The following is a 20,326-nucleotide window of genomic DNA, read 5'->3' as shown; positions in this document are numbered from 1 at the left end:
GATTTCATTCGCTGAGGGGGAAAATGTGGTTAAAATAGGGATGTCAGTACGTAGGGAATCGGAGGAAAGTGCCATATTGCCCTTGACATAGTGTTGCAACACCCAACTGGGCGGAAATTTGGTTTCAGTTTTACCTTTGTATCGATTTGCGAAGGCTGGTGCAGTCCTCATCTTCATCACAATCTCATGTATCTTAGAACTGCAATGAATAGCGAAACTCGCTGCGGTCCATACGCCTCTGAAAGGATGCTGGATTAAGCGCGTTTCTCAATTTCGCAATGAATATGGAGCTTCCCCATCGCACATGAGGCATTTCCAATCGGCTTTGTACCTCTTGTAGATCACAAAATTTTCATTCACTTGAACTCTGAATTCAACATACTCATGAGGATTTTTATCGTTAATTCTCCTTGTTTTGCCATGATTTTAAACACAGTTACTTTGGAGATGTTATCTTGTCTTATGTTTCTTCTGAATTCTGCTTTCGTGAGAGCATCAACTGGTATACCATAAATCTTGAAGGCCTGCGGCGTTGAGTTGAACTCAGAGACTGCTGTTATATCAGGCAGCCATCAGCATGGCTGCAGTTGGAGGATTTTTGTTCCGTGTTTTCAGGGAAAAGATATCTGATTGTGGTTGCTGTGTATTGAGATCAATGAGGTCAGGATACAATAATAAACGAGGTGGTGATCTGTTTTCCCTTGATCGTGCCTTTGGATGCAGTTGCAGACGGGGTATCAACCATGGCCATGGTGATACATTTGTCCTCAAGCATACTCCCAAATCCCTTTCGGACTAAATATTCAATTTCAAACAAACTGACAAAATACCATACATACACACACCCATATAACTTGGCAGAAAAAATCTACCGAATAATTATCATTACTTTGCCTTTCAAGATGGGTGGTCACGAAGTTTCTTTGCCAGAACCATGGGGTTAATCAGAATGAGGGATCAATTGTTTGCCAGTAAATTTCACAATTGGATTATTCTCACGTGATCATATGTCGAAACTAAGAAGAAGAAGGATAGGTAAAATTCTCCCTCTGAGTCTAAGGTAAATCATATATTATTATAGTGAAGAGCATCGTTTTCAAAATCGACTTAGAGGGCGCCCCTTTGGCTCACGTGTTTCACTCTGGACTAGCTGATTAAATTAGAGAGGCCAGCTTCCTTACCGCAATACCAACTGTGTAGAGAGCCTCGGTAGTCGCATTCATTCCCCTCAATGGGAATAATGTCATCTCGTTCTTGGCCAAATTTTAGAAAAATGATCGAGGAAGCTTCACCTCAACCTTCGCGTAATCAAGATATTTCGGAACCACAGAGCTCATCATTAATGAAGAAAGTTAAAGACAAGATTCGAACTGGACCGAAGAATTACGACAAGCTCTCCCCTAGTGAAGATACTTGTCCGGAGGCGATGGAGTCAGCATTACCGTCGCGCGTGCAAAAGAGGGTCGACCGATTTTGTCAAGCTCACGGATTCTCTCACCCCTTGAAAACCGATTCGCCTCATGTTCCGGGAAGAAGCCCCGGCGACGCTCAAGATAAAATTTGAAGTGGAACCGATGAATTGGACATATTTACGTAAGCTGATGCGGACATCCCCATTTTCTTTTTCATGCCTCCCCTCGGCATGCAGGCAAAGTTTCTTATCAAGCTGAATGGTTTTGGATGTATCCTGATTTGTGATTGCGAAGGTGGAACTGGATGCTTCGCGGTGAACGTCTCGTCTCGCTATTCAAAATTCCGAATTGAAAAGGTACGATGAGCTCCTAGGACCTTCCAGAAAAACGGACGGGGTACTAGTAAAAAGTAGTAAAGGTCTAGCGAAAGTACACGGAATTATTATATTAAGGGGGCTTTATATCCTGTTTCTCTATGTTGGCTAAGGCCCCAGGCCCCAGGGGAAGGGCTATTTCAAGACACGATTTGGATACGTATTGCTTGAACGAAATGGAACACAAACCTCCAGGCTCTCGGTTGATTATTCATTGGCATTCTCCATGGGCGTATATCAAACATCTGAAGAGAGTACCCGAAATGATATGAGATATATGACTTGTCATCTGGTTGCCAATAATTGAAGTCCTAAGTCTGGCTCTGCGAAAAAATCAAGCAAACAAGTGTTTTTCTAAAAAAAAAATCTTCTGCACAATACATAGTTTTTCTCCATTTGGGAGACAAAAGTTGTGGAGATGATTTGTTGTTTCGGAGGTACTCCAATTTTTGGGGATTTTTGGAGTATACCATCATCCACTCAATTTGGAGTGGACACATATTGTGCACACCAAAAATTTTGGAGTGAACTACTGTTCACTCCATTTTTGGTGTGCATGAAGTAAATCTTTGGTGTGCATTTAGCCTGCCCCAAATTATAACACCCCAGGAATCGGGTGTGCTACTGTGCACCCATTTTGGTTGGTGTCCTACTAAGGAAACCACCAAAACCTTAGCCAAACCCATTCCTGGGGTGTGATAGTGCCATGCAGCTCGCCATATTTGTTTAAGAGCTTAATCTGTGAACTGTAAAATTCTGGGACCCTTTGGGGCACTGTGGCCAAGGTTTTGGTGGTTTTCATTAGTGGGATACCTGCCAAAATTGTTGAGCTAGAGTATTCTTATACCTTAGTTTCTCTATGCTTCTACTAAAACACTGTCAGTCATGTATATAGTCTACACATGATTGCCTCAGGAGTTTCTTCTCTGGCAAATCAGAACCAATTTCTCACTCCCTCAAGTGTCACAGTCTTGTCATCCTGTGAACTTCTGGTTTTTCCCCCCCTCAACAAAAATGTGCGCACAGTAGCACACCCCAGGAATGGGGTGTGCTACTAATGCCATGCTGCCCCCTGTAAAGTTTTGGTGGGGCTTGGGCGCTGCAGTGAGGAGTTTTTTTTAATTTTTGCCATTTTTGCAAAAATTATACAGACTTACTTCGCGCACTGCGGAAAGCTCTTTGCGCACTGTGGGGGTCGTTGTCTCGATGTCCCGCCCCCAGTGCGCGCTTTCGCCATGGCTCTTTGCGCACTGCATTTTCCGCCGAAAAAACGGCTTGCATTTCTTGATATATTTTTTGATGAATCAATAGAATGTCTTTTTATGATCCCCCTAAAAAATAATCAAGTCATTTAGGGGTCTCCTTGAGCCTAGAGGAAATTGACATGAAAAAATCATATTTTAACACGGCAGGGACCTGTAATATCGCTTCCTGTGCCCCATTAGCCCCAAAAATTTCACAGTATCATGGCACATGTGCAAATTCAAGACCTGATAATTTTCAGAATTTTTCCCAGAGATATAAGGGGTGCGCGGCAGGCTTAGTAGGAAAATTACTGCTAACTGTATAGCTTTTTTTTTACACACCCAAACAGTCCCAACATTTCAGAAATGTTTTCATTATGGATATTCTCCGCGCCATAAATTTCTTGGCAATAGTGTGTCATGATAACATGAGATGTAGTGCGGCGGGCTTAGTTGGAAAATTACTGCTAACTTATCTCATGTTTTAATGACACACTATTGCTAAGAGCTTTATGGCGCGGAGAATATGCAAAATTGAAACATTCCTGAAAATTTCAGACTGTTTCAGTGTGTAACAAAAAATCTATACATGTAGCAGCCATTTTCCTACTAAGCCCGCCACACACCCCTTATATCTCATGTTATGATGACACACTATTGCCAAGAAATTCATGGCGCGGAGAATATCCACAACAAAAACATTTCTGAAATTTGGGGACTGTTTGGGTGTGTAACAAAAAAGCTATACAGTTAGCAGTAATTTTCCTACTAAGCCTGCTGTGCACCCCTTATATCTCATTTTATAATGACACACTATTGCTAGGAATTTCAGGGAATTAATTTGAAGCATATTTATCTGTGCTTTCAAAATTTTGTGCCTTTGGTGTGTGTAAAAAAAAAGTTATACATATACGCAAAATAATAAACGCAATACCTATTTGGGCTACAGGAAAGCTGGTGAAAATTCTGAAAATTATCAGGTCATGAATTTGCACATGTACCATGATACTGTGAAATTCTTGGGGCTACTTAGGCTCAAGGAGACCCCTAAATGACTTGATTATTTTTTAGGGGGATCATAAACAGTCATTCTATTGATTCATCAAAAAATATCTCAAGAAATGCAAGCCGTTTTTTCGGCGGAAAATGCAGTAAGGGTGTTCAAAGTTGAAATCATAAAATTTTCAATGCATAAAATCATAAAATTATAAAACTTTCAAGTGATGATTTCATATGTACCGTTCTAGAAATGTTGCTCTAACTTGAGTGCTTGGGTGCAACACATTTTTTTCAGCTTAGAATTTTATGATTTTATGGTGTTATGATTTTATGCAAGTCAACTTTGAACACCCTAAGTGCGCGAAGAGCCGTGGCGAAAGCGCGCACTGGGGGCGGGACGTCAAGACGACGACCCCCACAGTGCGCGAAGAGTTTTTCGCAGTGTGCGAAGTAAGTCCGAAATTATATTTCCAACTACCTTTTGTATTTTCAATTTCAACCCCTGACTACCAATATGCGCCCGGGTCAATTTTTGGTCCGCGCAACCTGGGCGCAACGTCGGGGAGTGGTCCTCCCAACATAAACAGTGTTTGGAAGTCGGAAGTTAAAAAATAGGTCGTCGATTAATCAAGCCCCAAATCATATTTCCGGCTACCTTTCCGAATTTTACTTTTTGACTTCCAAATACCACAATGCACCCGGGTCATTTTTTGGTCCGTGCAACCCGGGCGCAAGTCGAGCATTGGTCCTCCCGACGTATGCGCTGGCTGGTAGTCAAAAGTCGAAATATCGGTAGTCGATTCATCAAGACCCTATATTTATCTGGTTAATATCTATACAAGCTCCTGGCAGAAGATGAATTCAATGTCATACATATTCCTTGCTTCCAAAGAAACTAGTGCTATCTATGGAATGGGTAGAATGGAATACACACATTTTTAAATGAAAGATGATGAGGAGATTGCAAGCCACAAAAGCAAAACAACGTGATGAGGAGAGATGAGACTGCTTGCATGGTTAGATATACAAATCATAAGAAACAAAGACAAATTGTGGTGTGAAATGACCCATGACAGGAAAGTTACTGCACCGTAAATTTGGCTCCTGCTTGGCATTAAATATCCACCGTTTTTCCTCCTCCTCGAAGACGAGCTTCAAATTTAGCAACTGCATGAAAATGAGAAGGGCATGATTTCTAACATTAGAGCCTGATCAGAGCAACAGAAAGATAATTCGATGCATACATTCGTCTTCAGCCATCTTCTCCTCTTCACTCTGCACTTGCTCTACACATTGCACTTCCTAAAAAAGAAAACAAGGGATCAATCGTTAGCAGAGAAATTTTCAGTCATTCCTGATAACAAGCATAGAATTAGTTGGAAATAAGTGCGAAGACTGGAAGCTGACCGGTACGTAATGCATCAGCATCCGTTCGATTCCACTCTTGAGAGTCACCGCACTGCTATCACATCCCCGACAACTACCCTTGAGCATCAGCTGAACAACCCCAGTCTCTTCATTGAACCCCTTGTACTCCAAATCGCCACCATCTTCCTGGATTGCAGGCCTGACCCTTGTATCTAACAGCTCTTTGATCATCGCCACAACTTCACTATCATCATCATTAATCCGGGTGTCAAGCGGACCAGAGTCTTCTTCAATTGGACCTTCTTGAACAACCGGTCGATCGCTAGCACTGAAAAATTCCATCAAAAGGCTGTAAATTTCCGGCTTCATCGTTGGCCAACCTAGTCCACTTTCTTTGTTGATACTGATGAAATCGGGCCCAAAAAATACCGATCTTACGCCTTCAACCGATAACAGTGATCGTGCTAGTGGCGATGATCGGGTATCGTCGCCTACGAGGAACTCTCGGCTGCCACTTTTCATCACCGGTCTGCCTGGTATAAACTTTAACGCATCGGCATTTGGCGTTGGTTCTGTTTGGATGAAAATCGATCGCTCTGGTGTTTTGGCAGAATTTGGGAATCAGTTGGTCATATTTTACATCTCGGACGACGAGAAGGTTCCAGAGAAACGAGACATTAAAGTTGAGCAATACAAAGCTTACCGTGTCTTAAGATTGTGGGCTTTTTTGTTGCATTCAGATATTGTGGTGAGGCCCTGTTCAGTTCCTTGATCCGAAGTTGTCCTGGCAATGAGTAAGAATGATATGACCGATTAGGCAAACGGTTGGAGAGAATGATGCGAGGAGAGTTTTTCAGAGTTGATGCAGTCAGATTATAAATCGAAGGTGAGCAGCGCTCAACACAGTTCTTGAGGAGCGGCATTATTCTAGGGGTGATAGTCGAACCTGCAGGATGAAAAGTCGGTCTTGTGATGGTTGGCCACTTGATCAATTTTGAACTGCTTTCCACTCGAATTTCGCGAAGCCGCCGCACACCCGCGGAAGCTGCGGAAGAAGCGCAGCACTGCCGATTTGTTGCAGTGGGGTTGAAACACTCATTGTGCTAATAAGTAAAGATAGTACAGCTTGACTGTGCAACATACTTGGGATGCTCAAAGCCGGGATGTTCTCGTGCGATGAACGAGAACCATTTTACATCAGAGTATTTTGTAATAAAACAGGCATGGATTAGATCACGAGGAAAAGGACTCAATAAACAGCATTCCACACGCTTCAGAGGATCAAGAGCAACAGAGAGCAAGACAAAAAACCAGCTCGAAGCAAATCAAGGGTAAAAACTACTAGTTTCGAAAAAAAAATGAAAAAGATTAGAATATCCGAGGCCCATAGAGGGCTACGTTTCACTTCTTGGGTGGTGCGACCTTTTGCATGGCGAGGCCAGAGACAACCCCAACACGAGGTTAAAGAGGCGAGTAAAGGCGGCTTTGTTCAAGTCTTCATGAGCGACCAGTGGTGCACAACAAGCAAAGCGCCGTCAATTTGTATTTCACGGATGATGAATAGAATCAATATGATGTAGCGTACCGGACTTCCCGACTTAACCAACGTTCTTGTCGGCAACCACGAACTCGAAGAAATCCCCGCATTTGGGTCTCATCCTCCACTCTTGAGTGACAGCGATGATCAAGGAGCTGTCGGGTGGGGTCCATCCGGCTGCAGATTCAGACAAGGGCAGGAGAAGACCGCGGAGGTCATGCTGAATCATTCAGACCTCGCATTTCTGTGCGCAATATGAAGCATTCAATAAGCCGTGGCCGGTGTACCAAGTGATTTTTGCTATTGGGGAGAAAAACGAAGCAAAGCAAATGATTGAAACAAGTTGCGGTAAAGTTTGACGAAACAAACAGCAGCTCACTTTGAATTATTGCACCCTTCATGACATCTAGTTGTGCATGGTTTGAGTTTATAGTGCGGCCGAGCCTTTGGTTTTGGAGATGGCTTTGGACTGGTGCCGACTTTGGCTTTCGCTTCTTTGAAGAGCGCTTGACTCGTGTGAATCGCTTGGCGATTTGGTTGGAAGTGTAGGGAGAGAGGGTGAGAGGCTTCCTCAACAGAGGTGAAGCTTCGATTCGGACCGCATCTTGTCCTCGAGAGTTTCGGGTGAGATGAACCAATCCAGCGCGTGTGACGACATCACGAGAGGTGGCGGTTTGCAATGGTGCACTCTTGAGGTTCGTCACGAGTTCGGAGTTCCACTCGAGGAAGTCATCTTGGCTTCTCTTCAGGCCGGTTCAGATTGAAGAGAAGAGTGTGATGTCGCTCTCCCTGCGAAAGATGACGGGAATGCCGTTAACATGTTTCCGCCCGGTTTGGTAATAAGTAAGCATTAGGCCATGGCTACCGAGTATCATCCAGTCTTCGGAGTGAACGGGCAGCTGCTTTTTCCTGAGTTTGTGGCCTAAAGTTTTGCCCGAGAAGCAAACGGCGGGAACGAGTACTACAAGGGATGCGAGAAACGCGAAAGTCGATAGTTTGACTTTTCGGCTGGTAAAAGGTCTCATGATGGTATGATGTAAAATTGAGGATCTGATGGAAAGAAGGAAGATTCCAACGAACGAATGAAAGATAGTCTGTTCAACGGGCAATGAGCAGATGTGGATAAGAATGCTGTGTCTTGTGTGAGGTAAGGCGACCGAGGAGAGGATGAGGATGAGGATGAGGATGAAGGCTAAGGTTACTTTTGGCCGTCTTTATATAGTTTTTCCCAGTAGTCACCAGAGGCCGAGTGGTGCCCAGTGGTTTGTTGTTCCGATCGGACTGTGTTGCCTTCGCCAGCAGGCCAAGGAACCTGGGATAACCTGAGGTTCCAGGGGAAGACTGGCCGTTCCTTGCGGCGTAAGGCGGCATCAAAATCTCTCCCGTGTTGCCGGTCCAGCATCCAATCGCCAGCTTGGAGACTGTGGACTCCCTCTTTCGGTACCATTAGCGGACAATCCCAGTGACCGAGAGATGTCCTCTTTCCCGGTAGGCTCGCCGACTTTATGAGATCCCTCGTTGAGGGCTGAGTCGTTGAACGGCCGTGACTTCTGAAGCCAAGCGACCAGCGGCCGCGCTCTCTGTCCCCTCAGACTCGCGGTCCGAGTCGGCGCTCACATTCCGAGAATGTATCCAGATTTTAGCGGCAAGTCTCGAACCAAGCATGATGTGCACATATCCAGCTGGGGTTCCTGATGTCAACGATATCTGCTACATACACGCAGACCCCCGTCCAGCCAAGGTAATATTTGGTAGAGACGCTTAGCTGCGTTAACAATGTTACCCGAGCTGCATGTACCTCTACTCGGCTTGACAGCCGTACCTGAGGCTGCAAACATTTCCAGCAGAAACCAAAATGGAAGAGCAGTCGAAGCCCGGCAAACTGAATGTTCTGATCGGTACCTCGGGAAGTGTGGCCACTATCAAGCTTCCAACGATAGTTCAAGAACTTTCGAAGGTCAGATTACGATGCTAGACTCATCCCTCTCTTATCGGTTGTAGTCGATGTTCTTTTTTTTGGCCCATGGAGACTGATCCATCCTGTCTTGTAAATTTGCCAGTATGAGATGTTAGAAGTCCAGGTAGTCACAACGCCATCAGCGCTTCACTTCTTTGAACCCAGTCAACTCGTTACTGCTAAGGGTGAACCAGTCAAGGTCTGGACTGATGAGGAAGAGTGGCAGGTGTGTGGCTTTGTCTATGTATGAACTCTCACAAACGAGTAGGCCGCTTGCTGTTGGATTGAAGAAAAGTTTCGGGAAACAAACTTACTCATTCTTCTACCTCTTCAGAGTTGGAAGAAAATTCCGGATCCGATTGTTCATATTGAGGTTGGTTGCAGTCGCGCATAATCCCTTTTCTGATCTGGCTGCTCGGAAAAGAGAGATCGACAAACAAAATCCGCTGATAATTTTGCTTCCGCTTAATTTTTCTCGCCGATAGCTCAGAAGATGGGCAGATGTCATTCTAGTTTGCCCATGCTCAGCAAACACTTTGGCCAAAATCTCCAACGGCTTGTGTGATAACTTATTGGTAGGTCGACAAGCTTCTATAGATGCATGTCCTCTTCTTGGAAGTACATCGACGGGTTCAAAGATAGAGAGACAAAAAAAAATATGGTGAAAACGGATTGATTTACTCAAGCCGCGTTGTTAAACCTCTTGCAGACCAGTTTGATAAGGGCGACCAACCCGAAAGATACGCCAGTCATCATTTTTCCATCCATGAATACTCTGATGTATGAGCACCCATTAACCCGAAAGCAAATCAAGATAGTAGCCGAAGAGATTGGAATTGAAGTCAACGGACCCATCTCAAAAACTTTGGCTTGTGGAGATAAAGGTAAGAACCATCTGGAAAGATATTTGGCCCTCGTTACATTTTCATGCCCGTTTTTCTTTTGGCTGATGATTTTTTTTGGACATCATCGTGCAGGGCTTGGTGCTATGACCGAATGGAGAGATATTGTAGATCTGGTAGTCACTCGGTTCCTGACTAAGAAAATGTCAATCGGCAACACTTGTGAAAGTTAATTGATAAAAATCCAGAGAACACCAAATATCAGCATAGACGCAAGCTGACGAATCATACTTTTGGATAGATCTTGTGGAAAGCTGTCGAGGGCAGCGTCAATAAATCCCACAATCTCACAGAGGCCTCTCAACATTCCAGCATTTCTACCACAATAATAGAGGCAACAGTGGTGATGATTGACTCCCAAACAAAACCAAATCTTCTCCTGTTTTTTATATTTATGCTATCTTATTTTACATACAAGAATCACTCTCAATTGGAAATACATCATGTTTTTTCTCTTCATTTCTTTTAAGTGGCTATTCAAGTGGCTATGTCGAAGTGGCTATGTCAAAGTAGTCCAGCGTGTAGCCGCTATGTACCCTCCTGAGCAGTTTCATTACAATATCTGAAATATCTGCGGATATCTCTGAGGCTGCCCGTGGACTGTACCGGCCGGATACGGTCCAGGCAAGGAGGCGTCTCGGAGACTTAGACCGGCAGTCATCCCCTCGGGTATACCCGGGGAGCCCGGGGGCGATGGCTAGGCCTATCTGAGACAGAGTGGCTGGAAGTTGAGTTGATTATTGGGGCAAGGATCGAGATGGCGGGTGTCTTTCGTAAATGAAGACGAGGCGACGAGAGCCAGTTGAAGGCCGAGGCCGTCGACATTGCGTCTGCCGAGATGAGTGGTAGCCGATCCTGGGAACGAGTGATGCGAGGTTCGTGAAGTATTGGGGCATTCGATCGGCATCTGTTTCATGCGGTCAGGGAGGATAGGAACTCCGTTTGAGTCGACCTCACCGTCTGCCAGTTGGCGTTCCCATTCTCGCTCTAATGCCTCTTGAGCTGACGAGGAAGAAGGTCCTGATAGGAAGCGTTCAGAATGGTAATGGTCCCGCTGTAACTCGGACGAGCAAGGCCGGGCTGAGGATGAGCCGAAGGAGATGTTGTCCCTCTGGCCACCAGTGAGCCAGCGATCCGACGACGAGCGGCCCGAGTAAATCCTGTTGGGCGTTGCAATGCTGGTCGTGGAGGGGATGGTGGGGCATGCGTTCGAAACAGCTCGAGGGGGGATTCGTGGTGAGGCATGATGTGCGATGAGCATGTTGCGTTCTTCGAGCAGGGCTTCCGTCTCCGGTCTTCGGATCAGCCCGACTGCATTAGCCCGCAGCTGTTGCCGTTCAATGTCCGCTTGGAGGATGGCGATCCGGCTGGAGAGTGATCGTTCAAGCGCCGCTCGTTGGGTCGGCGTCCGCGCTGGGGTCCCGACTGGTGCTGGTGGTGGGACTAAGGAGGCGATAGACAAGCGGGCACGTTCATCATGCAGCCGAATCTACGGAGCATAATCATCATGTTGAATATCGGGGGTGTGTTGACTGAAAGATGTTTGGTTGTCATCCTGTGAGAAAAAGCGGTGGATCAAGAATGCTCAACTTGTTCTCTCAATAAGCTGATGGTCCTCTCGGCTGCTCTTAGGGTATCTCGGTGAATATCCATCAACTGTGGATGTAGATAAAGCATATCAGGTGAGGACTGTCAGGAAACAAGTCGAACAAGGTGGTGGTACTGACGTTTCGTTGAGGCTCTGATTCTCTTCGACGGGTGTCTAGAGCATTAGTAGAATCCTGATATTCTGTTCTGTGAGTGTCGTTCCTCGAGCTGGTTCTGTTTCTGGTTGCCGTACTCGTGGGAGTAGGAGGATCCAATGGTAAGAAACGGCGACGGGTGAGTAGGGCAGGGCTGATGGAGGGCGAGTTGGATTCGTTTGAATTCGATGAGGATGATGGTCGGTTTACTTGGGCAGATGAAGCAGGCGGGTTCATCGTGTTGTGGTTTTGGTTGTAGGTCTTGAGGAATATATGGTGAGTTGGAGAGTCGTTTGGTGCTGACTGAAGCCTTGTTACCGCCAAGCCCTGCCAAGGACATCGAGCTTACGTAGCCAGAGCCTCCCACCCGGACCCGGTGATCCCCGTGGGGCGCTCTTCGTTGGGAGGGTAGAAGTGGCTATATATTTACCTACATAGTTGTCAAATCTAGCCTTATTACACATGTAACCAAAAATCCATTGTTTCCGTTGCTGGGAAGGAGCAATGCCGGGCAAAATCTCATGGAAACATGCATTGGAAAGAGCTGACGAGACATCTGTGCTACCTTGCCTAGATGACTCAAGCAAAACATCTACCCACCGTTTCAGAGGTTAGAAGCCCCAAGACATGATGAGAGCAAAATGAGGAAACAAGGACACTTGATGATAACTAAGCACTCCAGGTTCAAGGAGGCAGGGGTCCAAGTGAACAAAAAATAGTTTTGGTGTCCCACATCTCAAGTCGATAATCCTTCCCGTCTTCGTTGATTATAAAACTGGGCCAGATCTTTGATCAGTGAGCCAAAGCCTTCCGTAGTTTTCATGCCAGCCTTGATCCAATCAGGCAATCGGTTCACATTCTCGGTCGCTCCATACCTGGAATCCAGAAGTATGATTGCTGACCAATCCTTCGAATGTCTGATTGCTCGACCTGTGATTTTAGGAGATTGTGAGTTATCGTCGCGAGAATTTAGGGATTGATATATCGTTGGAACACATAGACATAGGAGCATGCTGAGACAAACTGACCTATGGATTGATTCTGCGATCCAATCCAGTTAGAGATTTTTTACCGACAGAAAAAAATACCATAGAAATCAACATCACTGAGAGAAATTATGAAAATAAAACCACACGCACCACAGCCTTAAACGCCAAGTTAGCATCTGACAGATGATCGATGATTGGGGAAAACAAAAAGAAGAGAAAATTAAAAGATTGCGACTTTTGCTGATTTTGGCACCGCTTGATTGAATTTTGCACAGAGGGAGTCAGAGGGCTAACAGAAGGTTTTTCCGGAATCTTTTTGAGCTCCCTTCAAGTTCTCGACATACTTCACACGTTCTTTCAATTCAAGCGACTGAGAGTTCGGGTACGGGATCCCGATAACAATGACCGCCCGACAAAGATTATTTGCAACTAAAAAGAAATCAGGCAGGGAAATTGATGTGGATAGTAAGTCATCTTGCCGTGAGTGGCTGATTCCGAAATAAAAGCCGAAGTTTTTCTCACAATTAATTCCTTCAGAGAGTTTCCCACCGACGACAGCAAGCAACAATCCTCCGCATGAGAGGGAGGGGGTACTTGTTGATTGGTTTACGGCTGCAGCGTATCCATTTAGTATCTTATCAACATCTGTCGTACTTTTGGGTTCGACAAATATCTGACCAAAAGGTAGTTGACATTCTTAGTTCGATGGCTGCTTAGTCTGTTCAACGAAGAATAAAAAATGTTTACCTTCTTTTTGTTTTCTAGGCGTGCCCAAAGCCCAGTTTTTTTCCACCTTTCCGTTAATGTATCCAACGAAGTGTAGGAAGGGAAGAAACAGACGACACCATCCTTAATGAGGTTACAAACGTTGGCAACTGATTGGCCTAAATCGTCTTGCTAGAATTGCAAGTGTTTGAGCATTTTTCAGCATATGTTGCTGATTGCGAAATAAATAGTGACTGGAAAATATATCAAAATTCCTACCATCTTGGGGTCATTCTTTGTGTTGAACTTTAGCTGAAGGGTTGTGCCCATGGGACCCTTAGATACAGCCCTGACCAATAAATGTTGGGGGGGAACGATCTAAAGATGACAATTTGTAATTGAATAAATGTGGCTCAAAATGACCCGGACTCTGGAGCTGAAAGAAATAATACTTGCATGCGAGCATGAAAAATCCACGATCTTGTCTGGGCTGACAAATGGGAACAACTGTGAATGAAAGTCGTCTAACTGGAACATAACTCTCAATTTATCAGCTCGAACGATTCCGGTTATAGGATCAGTGATTTGACTAGGAGCCTAGCAAAAGTTGTTTTAGTAACGAAACGCACCGGGGCCATTGTTCCTCCCGCTAGAACTATCGATCTTGCCTGTGAAACGATGTCTGAAAAGCTTGATGATGGGTCAAGAAGTTGGTACTTGATGGTAACCGTGGGCGGATCGGCTAGAGTGGATCTCTCTGAGACCATCAGGATTCTTCCGTCCTGGTCTGCATTCGACATGGCTAGTATGAAGGCTTGTATCTTGTAGAATGCAGTAACCAAAGCCGAACGGGAGCGGGAGCTATTTTAAATAAGACAAAACAGATCGTAATTGTATTTATGAGCTCCAGAAACTTGCACCAAAGACTTCTTCAAAAGGCCCTTACCACTTTGAATCCCCCTGTTGTGGGTTCCGACGTTTATCTTCCAGTTTTGCGCCTTTGGTGGCATAGCCTGCTACCTTGTTAATAATTTTGCTTTCTTGAAGATATCTTTCGAGTTCAAGAACATTAAGCTGGTCCAAGACCCTCGAATTCTCTAACAAGGTATTCGTCGTGATTATTTCTTCGTGTCGTAGTTTATTCGGAGGAATATTTTTTGACCAATTTTTTGAGAAGTTGAGCAAGCAGTTGAACACTCGTAGCAAATGTTTCAGATAGGCCAAGTTTGTCCCTTTCAGCTTCAGACTGAACTTATTTACGTAAGTTTCGAAGGCTTCGTGGATTTGGTTTATCAGATTATTGGATAATGATACAGTGTGGATTCCCAAGACAGAATCAATCAAGTTATGTGCCTCGTCTACGATCACCACATTCCTACAAGGATATACCCAGTCAGTCTTTTATACGACCGTAATTTGTTGTTTAAGAATTAGCTCACTTTTCCAGAGATATTCCAAGAGCCTCGCGCGATGAGTGTTGGAGAAGCTATAATTCAGCAAGCTTGTCAGCAAAGGAACTTATCTTCTGATGGCTTTTTCTGACTCACCAAGTTATAAGGGAGGGTGACAATCTGTTCTTGACAAGTAATTGAAAAGCAAAAAAGGTGGTGCGTCAGAATCTTGCAGTAGTCCATTTCCAGTCCAGAAAGCGCACTTGAGCTCTTCTCACCGCTTTACGGGATCCATAGTATGGACAACAATTTCGGACTTTGCCTAATTCGGCTAACTCTTCGATGTCATGAATTTGAGCCTAGCAATAAATAGATGCGGAAAATCTATCACACCGCTCCCTCTAGCATGGTTTTGAGGTATCGAAAGGTGGACGTGTGTTTAACATACCAAGGCGTGATCACGAAAGTCGTTCATCCTGTCCTGTTCGTCTAAAGGAGGAAGGTGTGGACATCGCTTTTCTTCACGTTCAAATAGGTACGGTATAAGTCGGCTTGAATTTACTGCAGAGCCTTGCGTCCAAATTTCACCCTTTACCTGACTTTTGGAGGTCCATGCATGCTTCATTGATAGCTTCTAGGGTTTGGGCTTTGTCTCGCACACTCTGGTTGATACACAAGCTTGCACGGGAGCCAAGGGCGATGACTCGGACCCTATCTCGAAAGGAAGTCTTACGGACTTCTGAGATGAACTGAGTCAATTGCGAATGGGTCCGCGAGGTGAAAAGAATCTGGAGTGGTACATTTACGAATGAATATGATGATCTTGGATAGACGACTGTTTGATGCCAAGACAAAAAAAATCCCACCTTGACACAGTCGGGCTCCAGTTCGACTTCTTCGTGTTGGGGTTTTATACCGGTGTGCCTGTGCGGAGGGAGAACTGATTCATACCAAACAGCAACCCAGGATAAACCGCTTAGACATAGCCGTGACCAACCTATCAAGCATTTCTTGTACACTTCGTGGGAGTCCGCTCGGGCCGACTTCATCTATTGACTCATTAATTGCTTCTGGAGCAAAGTCTTCGTCAGAGTCATCATGTCCTTTCTCAGTTTTCTGGCAAGTTGCCAAGATCATCAGCCAGAGTTCTAGAGTTGGTCATTATAAGTGGCAAGATATCAGAGTCCGGTTCACGAACGCGTTTCTTTGATAAGTGAAATCGACGGTGATTTGATCCTTGCTTCTTTTTCAATTCTGCTTCCTGATCACGAATGTACTGAAGTCGCTGTTCCAGGGCATCTTCTTCAGCTATCAACTCACGCCGCTTGCGTTCAACATGTTGTTCCAGTATCCAATCAGGTTCTGTCCATTAACGGTGATTTTAATATCTTGAGTGGGTAAGCTTTCCCTAGTTCTGAGCAAACATGGCAGTATCTGGATGATCTGACCTTGTGGAGATTGAGCCTTGAGCTTCGCAAATAATTCGCCCAGTGCTCCTTCCGTAGCCCTCCTTCGGTCCAATTCGAGCCAACTGAGGGCAGCGCAGATTAAGGAAAGGGATTTGCCCTGGTGTGGTGCGACGAGTTAATCGGGGCGGCTGACTGGATAATGCTTATTTTAGGTTGACTGACCGTTCCGGTGGGACTTTCAAAGATGCCAACCTTCTGATGTTCGATAACGTCGAACAAGGCCCGCATGAAACGATTCTGGATTTCATCTGGGGATAGAGGGGAGACAGAGTCAGTATGCTATGTATACCAAGGTGAGAGTTGTTGCTTATAGATCAGGCGGAAATGACTTACATGGTTCGAATGGAAAGGAGAACTGCTCGGGTGGGCTGAGAGGCAAGAGCTCGGGTGTTTTGTCCTGGTTAGTCATTTCATGTAGACAAGCAGCTCGATACGTTCGTGTTCTGTTCGACTGGCTCTGTTGTTGATAACCAAGGCCGTCATAAGAAGTATTCTGCTCGGCTTGCTTGAATTCGGAAGTATGCCTAGCTCACTCCCCTTGCCAGTCTCTTCCTCCACCGATCGATTGCGTGGGTCATCGGTTGCTCGCTATCGGCTCAGACTCACCTCACTCTTATCTGGTAAGTGTCCATAACATTTTTCCGTCCATTCCCAAGAATATCTTCATAGAACTCACCCTGACCACCCCTCCCATATACAGCCGCACTCTTCGCTCGTGCTCGGACAACGAACTTGGCGGTCTTGATCCTGTCAAGCATCTGCTGTCTGAGTATCTACTTTAACCTCCGATCAATCTTTTCAATCACGTCCTTCAAATCACAGGTCTGTCTTGAGACATGTCCTTTCTCTAGCTCATCGCAAGTGTGGCTCATTGCTTTCTGGGTCCCTTGACATGTATGTATTTCCAAGCTCGACTTTCAGATCCCTTCTCCACCTTTCCGGACACATCCGGTCCCACCAAGCTTTTCGCAATTTACAAAACTGGTCATCGTTCCTGGCCATGCTATCTACATCGGCGCCAATCCTGCACTACATGATCCACTCGATCCGAAAGAATGGATCCTGGAGCCCTATCAAGCCAGACATCCTCCTAGTTCGATAGTCGCATTCATCAACCATATCAAGACGGCCGTTCACACAGTCTCCAGCGATCCATCTGCACTGCTCGTGTATTCGGGTGGTCAGACACGTCCTCAGGCAAACCAGTCGACTGAGGCTGGCTCATACTCCCGCCTTGCCAACCAAATGGGATTGCATGACAAATTATCCCTAGGCCCCTTGCAAACTACGACTGAAGAATTTGCACTGGATAGTTGGACCAACTTGGTATACTCGGTTGCAAGGTTCAAAGAGTGAGTGAGTCGATTGTGTGATAATCATTTGTTTTGATTTAAAGAACAAAAAACTGTTTGTAAAGTTTTTTCGCTCGCATCCATAAAAAGCTCACCTTGAAAATACGTAAATCAGGTATACAGGACACTATCCTAAACACATCACGGTAGTCGGACATTCAATAAAATCTAAAAGATTCAATGATTTACACCGAAAAGCGATGAGATGGCCGCAAGAACGATTTGAATATATCGGGTTAGATCCTATTAACCTGGATAGATTTGCTTCAAGATCATCAACCAAGGAAATTTCAGACTTAAGGGAAATTGAATTATCAATGAGCCAAGGAGAAAAAAAGGTTTACCTAGAATTTGAGAAAGATCTATACGGCTGTAACTTGAGCTTGATGGAGAAGCGTAAGAGACGGAATGGCTTTCGAAGGTTCCATCCCTACCTTAGCAGTAATCCCGAGATTCGAGGTGCGAGTTACCTTCTTTACTTATCCTCAAAAAATTATAAGCTTAGAACTAGACGGTTGTCTTTATCTACAGGTTTATTAGATTGGTGTCCGATCAATGGAATTGATGAATACACCGGCACCTTGCCATGGGCGTGACGAGGCTGCGAAGTATCCGAATTCAACTCCAGAAAATCCTCTGTTGAATACCATCAAAAATAGAAATTTTGTAATTAATTCAAGCATTGTAATGGTTATATTGGCGGTTGGCCATTAGTGTGTGCTGGTATTGAATGCGACCTGCCGGCTTTGTCTAGATTCTCATGAGAAGAGAATGTAAGTTCTTTGAGAGCCTGAGAGTGGAGATGATAATGAGTGTTACTAATGCTTAGTTGAATGATAAAACACAATCAGAACAAACAAACAAGTGTGGTACTTTATGAAAAAAGCTCAAGAAACTGCTACCAGTTGACATGCATAGGGCTGGACCCCGCGGGGTACCCAAGAGCCTCCAGCCCTGCCGTGGTAATACCTGTTGGGAATGGAGGACTTCCCGTGCGATCTGGGACTCTCTCAGATGTCAACATAGACCCAAAAAGTCTAGATTTTTGCAGGGAAATCTAGCTTTTTGGGGTCTAGATCACTTCTGGGAGACCCACAGATTCCGACGGGAAGTCATCCAATATACAAGGAAAAAAACCAAGGGTGATGCTCCCATGGAAATACCCGCGGATAATGGGTTGGGTACATGGGTAGATGTGGGTATTTTCCCTGGCGGGTACCCGTTCTCTTCAGCGTACTTCTGGAGCTTTGGGAAGTTTATGTTACAGGTTGCCAAAACCGCCCAATGAGACCTACTATTATAACTTTGTATTTCTTAATTTACACACTCTTTTAGGATTTTCTTCATTCAAAAAAAATCCAAAAAGCCCGGACTCGGAGGAAGCTATCTCAGGCTTTCTTACCAAGCCCAAATACCCTTTGGTCCTTGTGGGATTGGCAAAGTGTCCCAACATTTATACCGGAGAATACCTAATGGGTATTTTACAAAGAAAACACTGCCGGCCCCCAACCCGTTGGGTTGGATAGCCGGGTATACCCGTTGACCCCATCCCCGGGGTCCAGCCCTAGACATGCAGCATTCTTGAGTCAATATTCAATTGATACCAGGTTCATACAAATGAAACCCTAGAATTTTTTGGAAGTTACTCCACTTCATTATAATGCACAGTGCACTGAGCTCAAAACAGCCTCTCTGGAGGAGAGCCCCACAGGTTCTCTCTCACAGAGAGACTTGCCCCAAGCAGCCAATTCTGGCATGGAAGCTGATGAGCCTCACCACCCCCAAAAGCAAGGCAATGTGGGCTCATTGCCATGATTAAAACATTGATATTAGCTAAGAATCACTTGTATGATAGCCTTGAGTTGCACTGATATCACTACATTTGAATTCTGTTGATATGTTCAGTGTAGCACAAGGTTACAATCCATCAATGTGTTCTTGAAATTCCACTGCTTATTTTGAGCACTAAAGAATAATTTTTAGAAAAGTAAATTGTTGCCCTTACTCTATAAACTGGTAGATTATGTAGGCAAAGTAGACATGCCTTAAGGCTTGAATTCCCTTTATTTTTTTTTTTGTAAATACATATTGATTTACTACAATACAAAAATTTGAAGCCAAGTGATGGTGTAAATCAAATTGACATGAACAAGCAAAAAAATGACAATCCAATCCAATCCAATCCAATCAATGATTGACTGGCCTAAAATGCTGGGACTTCTAGGTGAATATATCATCAAGACAGCCTGCTTCCAAAACATAAATAACACATAGAAGACATTCTCACAAAAAAGCAAAACATAACAATGAAAAAAGAATAAATAGTAAAATAAGTAATGAAATAAATAATACAATGAAACAAAATAATAATGACAATGACAAAATGGAATATATAGACTATCAAATAAATTATAAGATAGTTGAAGTAAAAAAAATTACAAGCAGGAAGGAATTAATGAAACCAAGAAACTCAACAAAATCAGCTAAAATCACAAATAATATCAACTTCTCAAAAAGTACATGTTACCTTCAAAAAATAAAACTTTCAAGTATCCCTCAGCAATTAGCAATTGATCTGAGGGGATATATGTATAAATATCAATCAATTTCTTTAATTGTAAACATTGAGTGCAAAGTTATCATTTTCCAAATTAAAGTAATCACTTGTTTTAATTGCTCAGATTTTTAAAAAAAAGTATAAATAAATAAATACAGAGGATGTGTTATTTGACTTAGAATCCTGGAGGACTAATGGATGAATACAAGAGCAGATCAAAGACTCGACTCCTCTTCCCATTGAATTCAACTGGGGATTTTGGTGCGGAACCCACAAGACACTGTGTGGGTGACAGAGATGCAGCAAGATGAATGTCTTTGATCTTCCT

General features: G+C 44.3%; 6 protein-coding genes across 6 annotated transcripts; 3 read left to right on the top strand and 3 right to left on the bottom strand.

Moving 5' to 3' along the window:
- Positions 1-1,231: 1,231 nt before the first annotated feature.
- Positions 1,232-1,564, top strand: PtA15_17A333 (uncharacterized protein; the record flags this gene model as incomplete). Its single annotated transcript, XM_053164439.1, has 1 exon — positions 1,232-1,564. The coding sequence occupies one exon, from the start codon at positions 1,232-1,234 to the stop codon at positions 1,562-1,564; it is 333 nt and encodes a 110-aa protein (XP_053028406.1).
- Positions 1,565-5,373: 3,809 nt separating this feature from the next.
- Positions 5,374-6,320, bottom strand: PtA15_17A332 (uncharacterized protein; the record flags this gene model as incomplete). Its single annotated transcript, XM_053164438.1, has 2 exons — positions 5,374-5,993; positions 6,101-6,320. The coding sequence occupies 2 exons, from the start codon at positions 6,318-6,320 to the stop codon at positions 5,374-5,376; spliced, it is 840 nt and encodes a 279-aa protein (XP_053028405.1).
- Positions 6,321-8,789: 2,469 nt separating this feature from the next.
- On the top strand, positions 8,790-10,069 carry PtA15_17A331 (uncharacterized protein; the record flags this gene model as incomplete). The annotated part of the gene is made up of 7 exons (XM_053164437.1): positions 8,790-8,891; positions 8,995-9,117; positions 9,226-9,264; positions 9,377-9,466; positions 9,601-9,775; positions 9,869-9,961; positions 10,035-10,069. 7 exons carry the CDS (start codon positions 8,790-8,792, stop codon positions 10,067-10,069), a joined length of 657 nt encoding a protein of 218 aa, XP_053028404.1.
- Positions 10,070-10,278: 209 nt separating this feature from the next.
- On the bottom strand, positions 10,279-11,772 carry PtA15_17A330 (uncharacterized protein; the record flags this gene model as incomplete). Its single annotated transcript, XM_053164436.1, has 4 exons — positions 10,279-10,333; positions 10,579-11,282; positions 11,384-11,449; positions 11,521-11,772. 4 exons carry the CDS (start codon positions 11,770-11,772, stop codon positions 10,279-10,281), a joined length of 1,077 nt encoding a protein of 358 aa, XP_053028403.1.
- Positions 11,773-12,271: 499 nt separating this feature from the next.
- PtA15_17A329 (uncharacterized protein) lies at positions 12,272-16,498 on the bottom strand (the record flags this gene model as incomplete). The annotated part of the gene is made up of 21 exons (XM_053164434.1): positions 12,272-12,465; positions 12,564-12,576; positions 12,675-12,700; positions 12,819-12,953; positions 13,047-13,197; positions 13,272-13,421; positions 13,509-13,607; positions 13,686-13,757; positions 13,859-14,090; positions 14,176-14,604; positions 14,669-14,715; positions 14,777-14,800; positions 14,884-14,979; positions 15,069-15,139; positions 15,216-15,408; positions 15,487-15,544; positions 15,618-15,736; positions 15,819-15,982; positions 16,069-16,186; positions 16,252-16,337; positions 16,423-16,498. The coding sequence occupies 21 exons, from the start codon at positions 16,496-16,498 to the stop codon at positions 12,272-12,274; spliced, it is 2,553 nt and encodes an 850-aa protein (XP_053028402.1).
- A 111-nt stretch (positions 16,499-16,609) lies between these two features.
- On the top strand, positions 16,610-18,218 carry PtA15_17A328 (uncharacterized protein; the record flags this gene model as incomplete). Its single annotated transcript, XM_053164433.1, has 5 exons — positions 16,610-16,709; positions 16,790-16,911; positions 16,999-17,441; positions 17,557-17,900; positions 18,196-18,218. 5 exons carry the CDS (start codon positions 16,610-16,612, stop codon positions 18,216-18,218), a joined length of 1,032 nt encoding a protein of 343 aa, XP_053028401.1.
- Between the last annotated feature and the right edge of the window lie 2,108 nt (positions 18,219-20,326).

This window comes from Puccinia triticina, chromosome 17A (assembly GCF_026914185.1).
Source record: "Puccinia triticina chromosome 17A, complete sequence".
In the NCBI taxonomy this organism is placed as follows: domain Eukaryota; kingdom Fungi; phylum Basidiomycota; class Pucciniomycetes; order Pucciniales; family Pucciniaceae; genus Puccinia; species Puccinia triticina.
The sequence above is the reverse complement of the archived record's forward strand: the minus strand, read 5'-3'. Positions and strand labels throughout refer to the sequence as shown.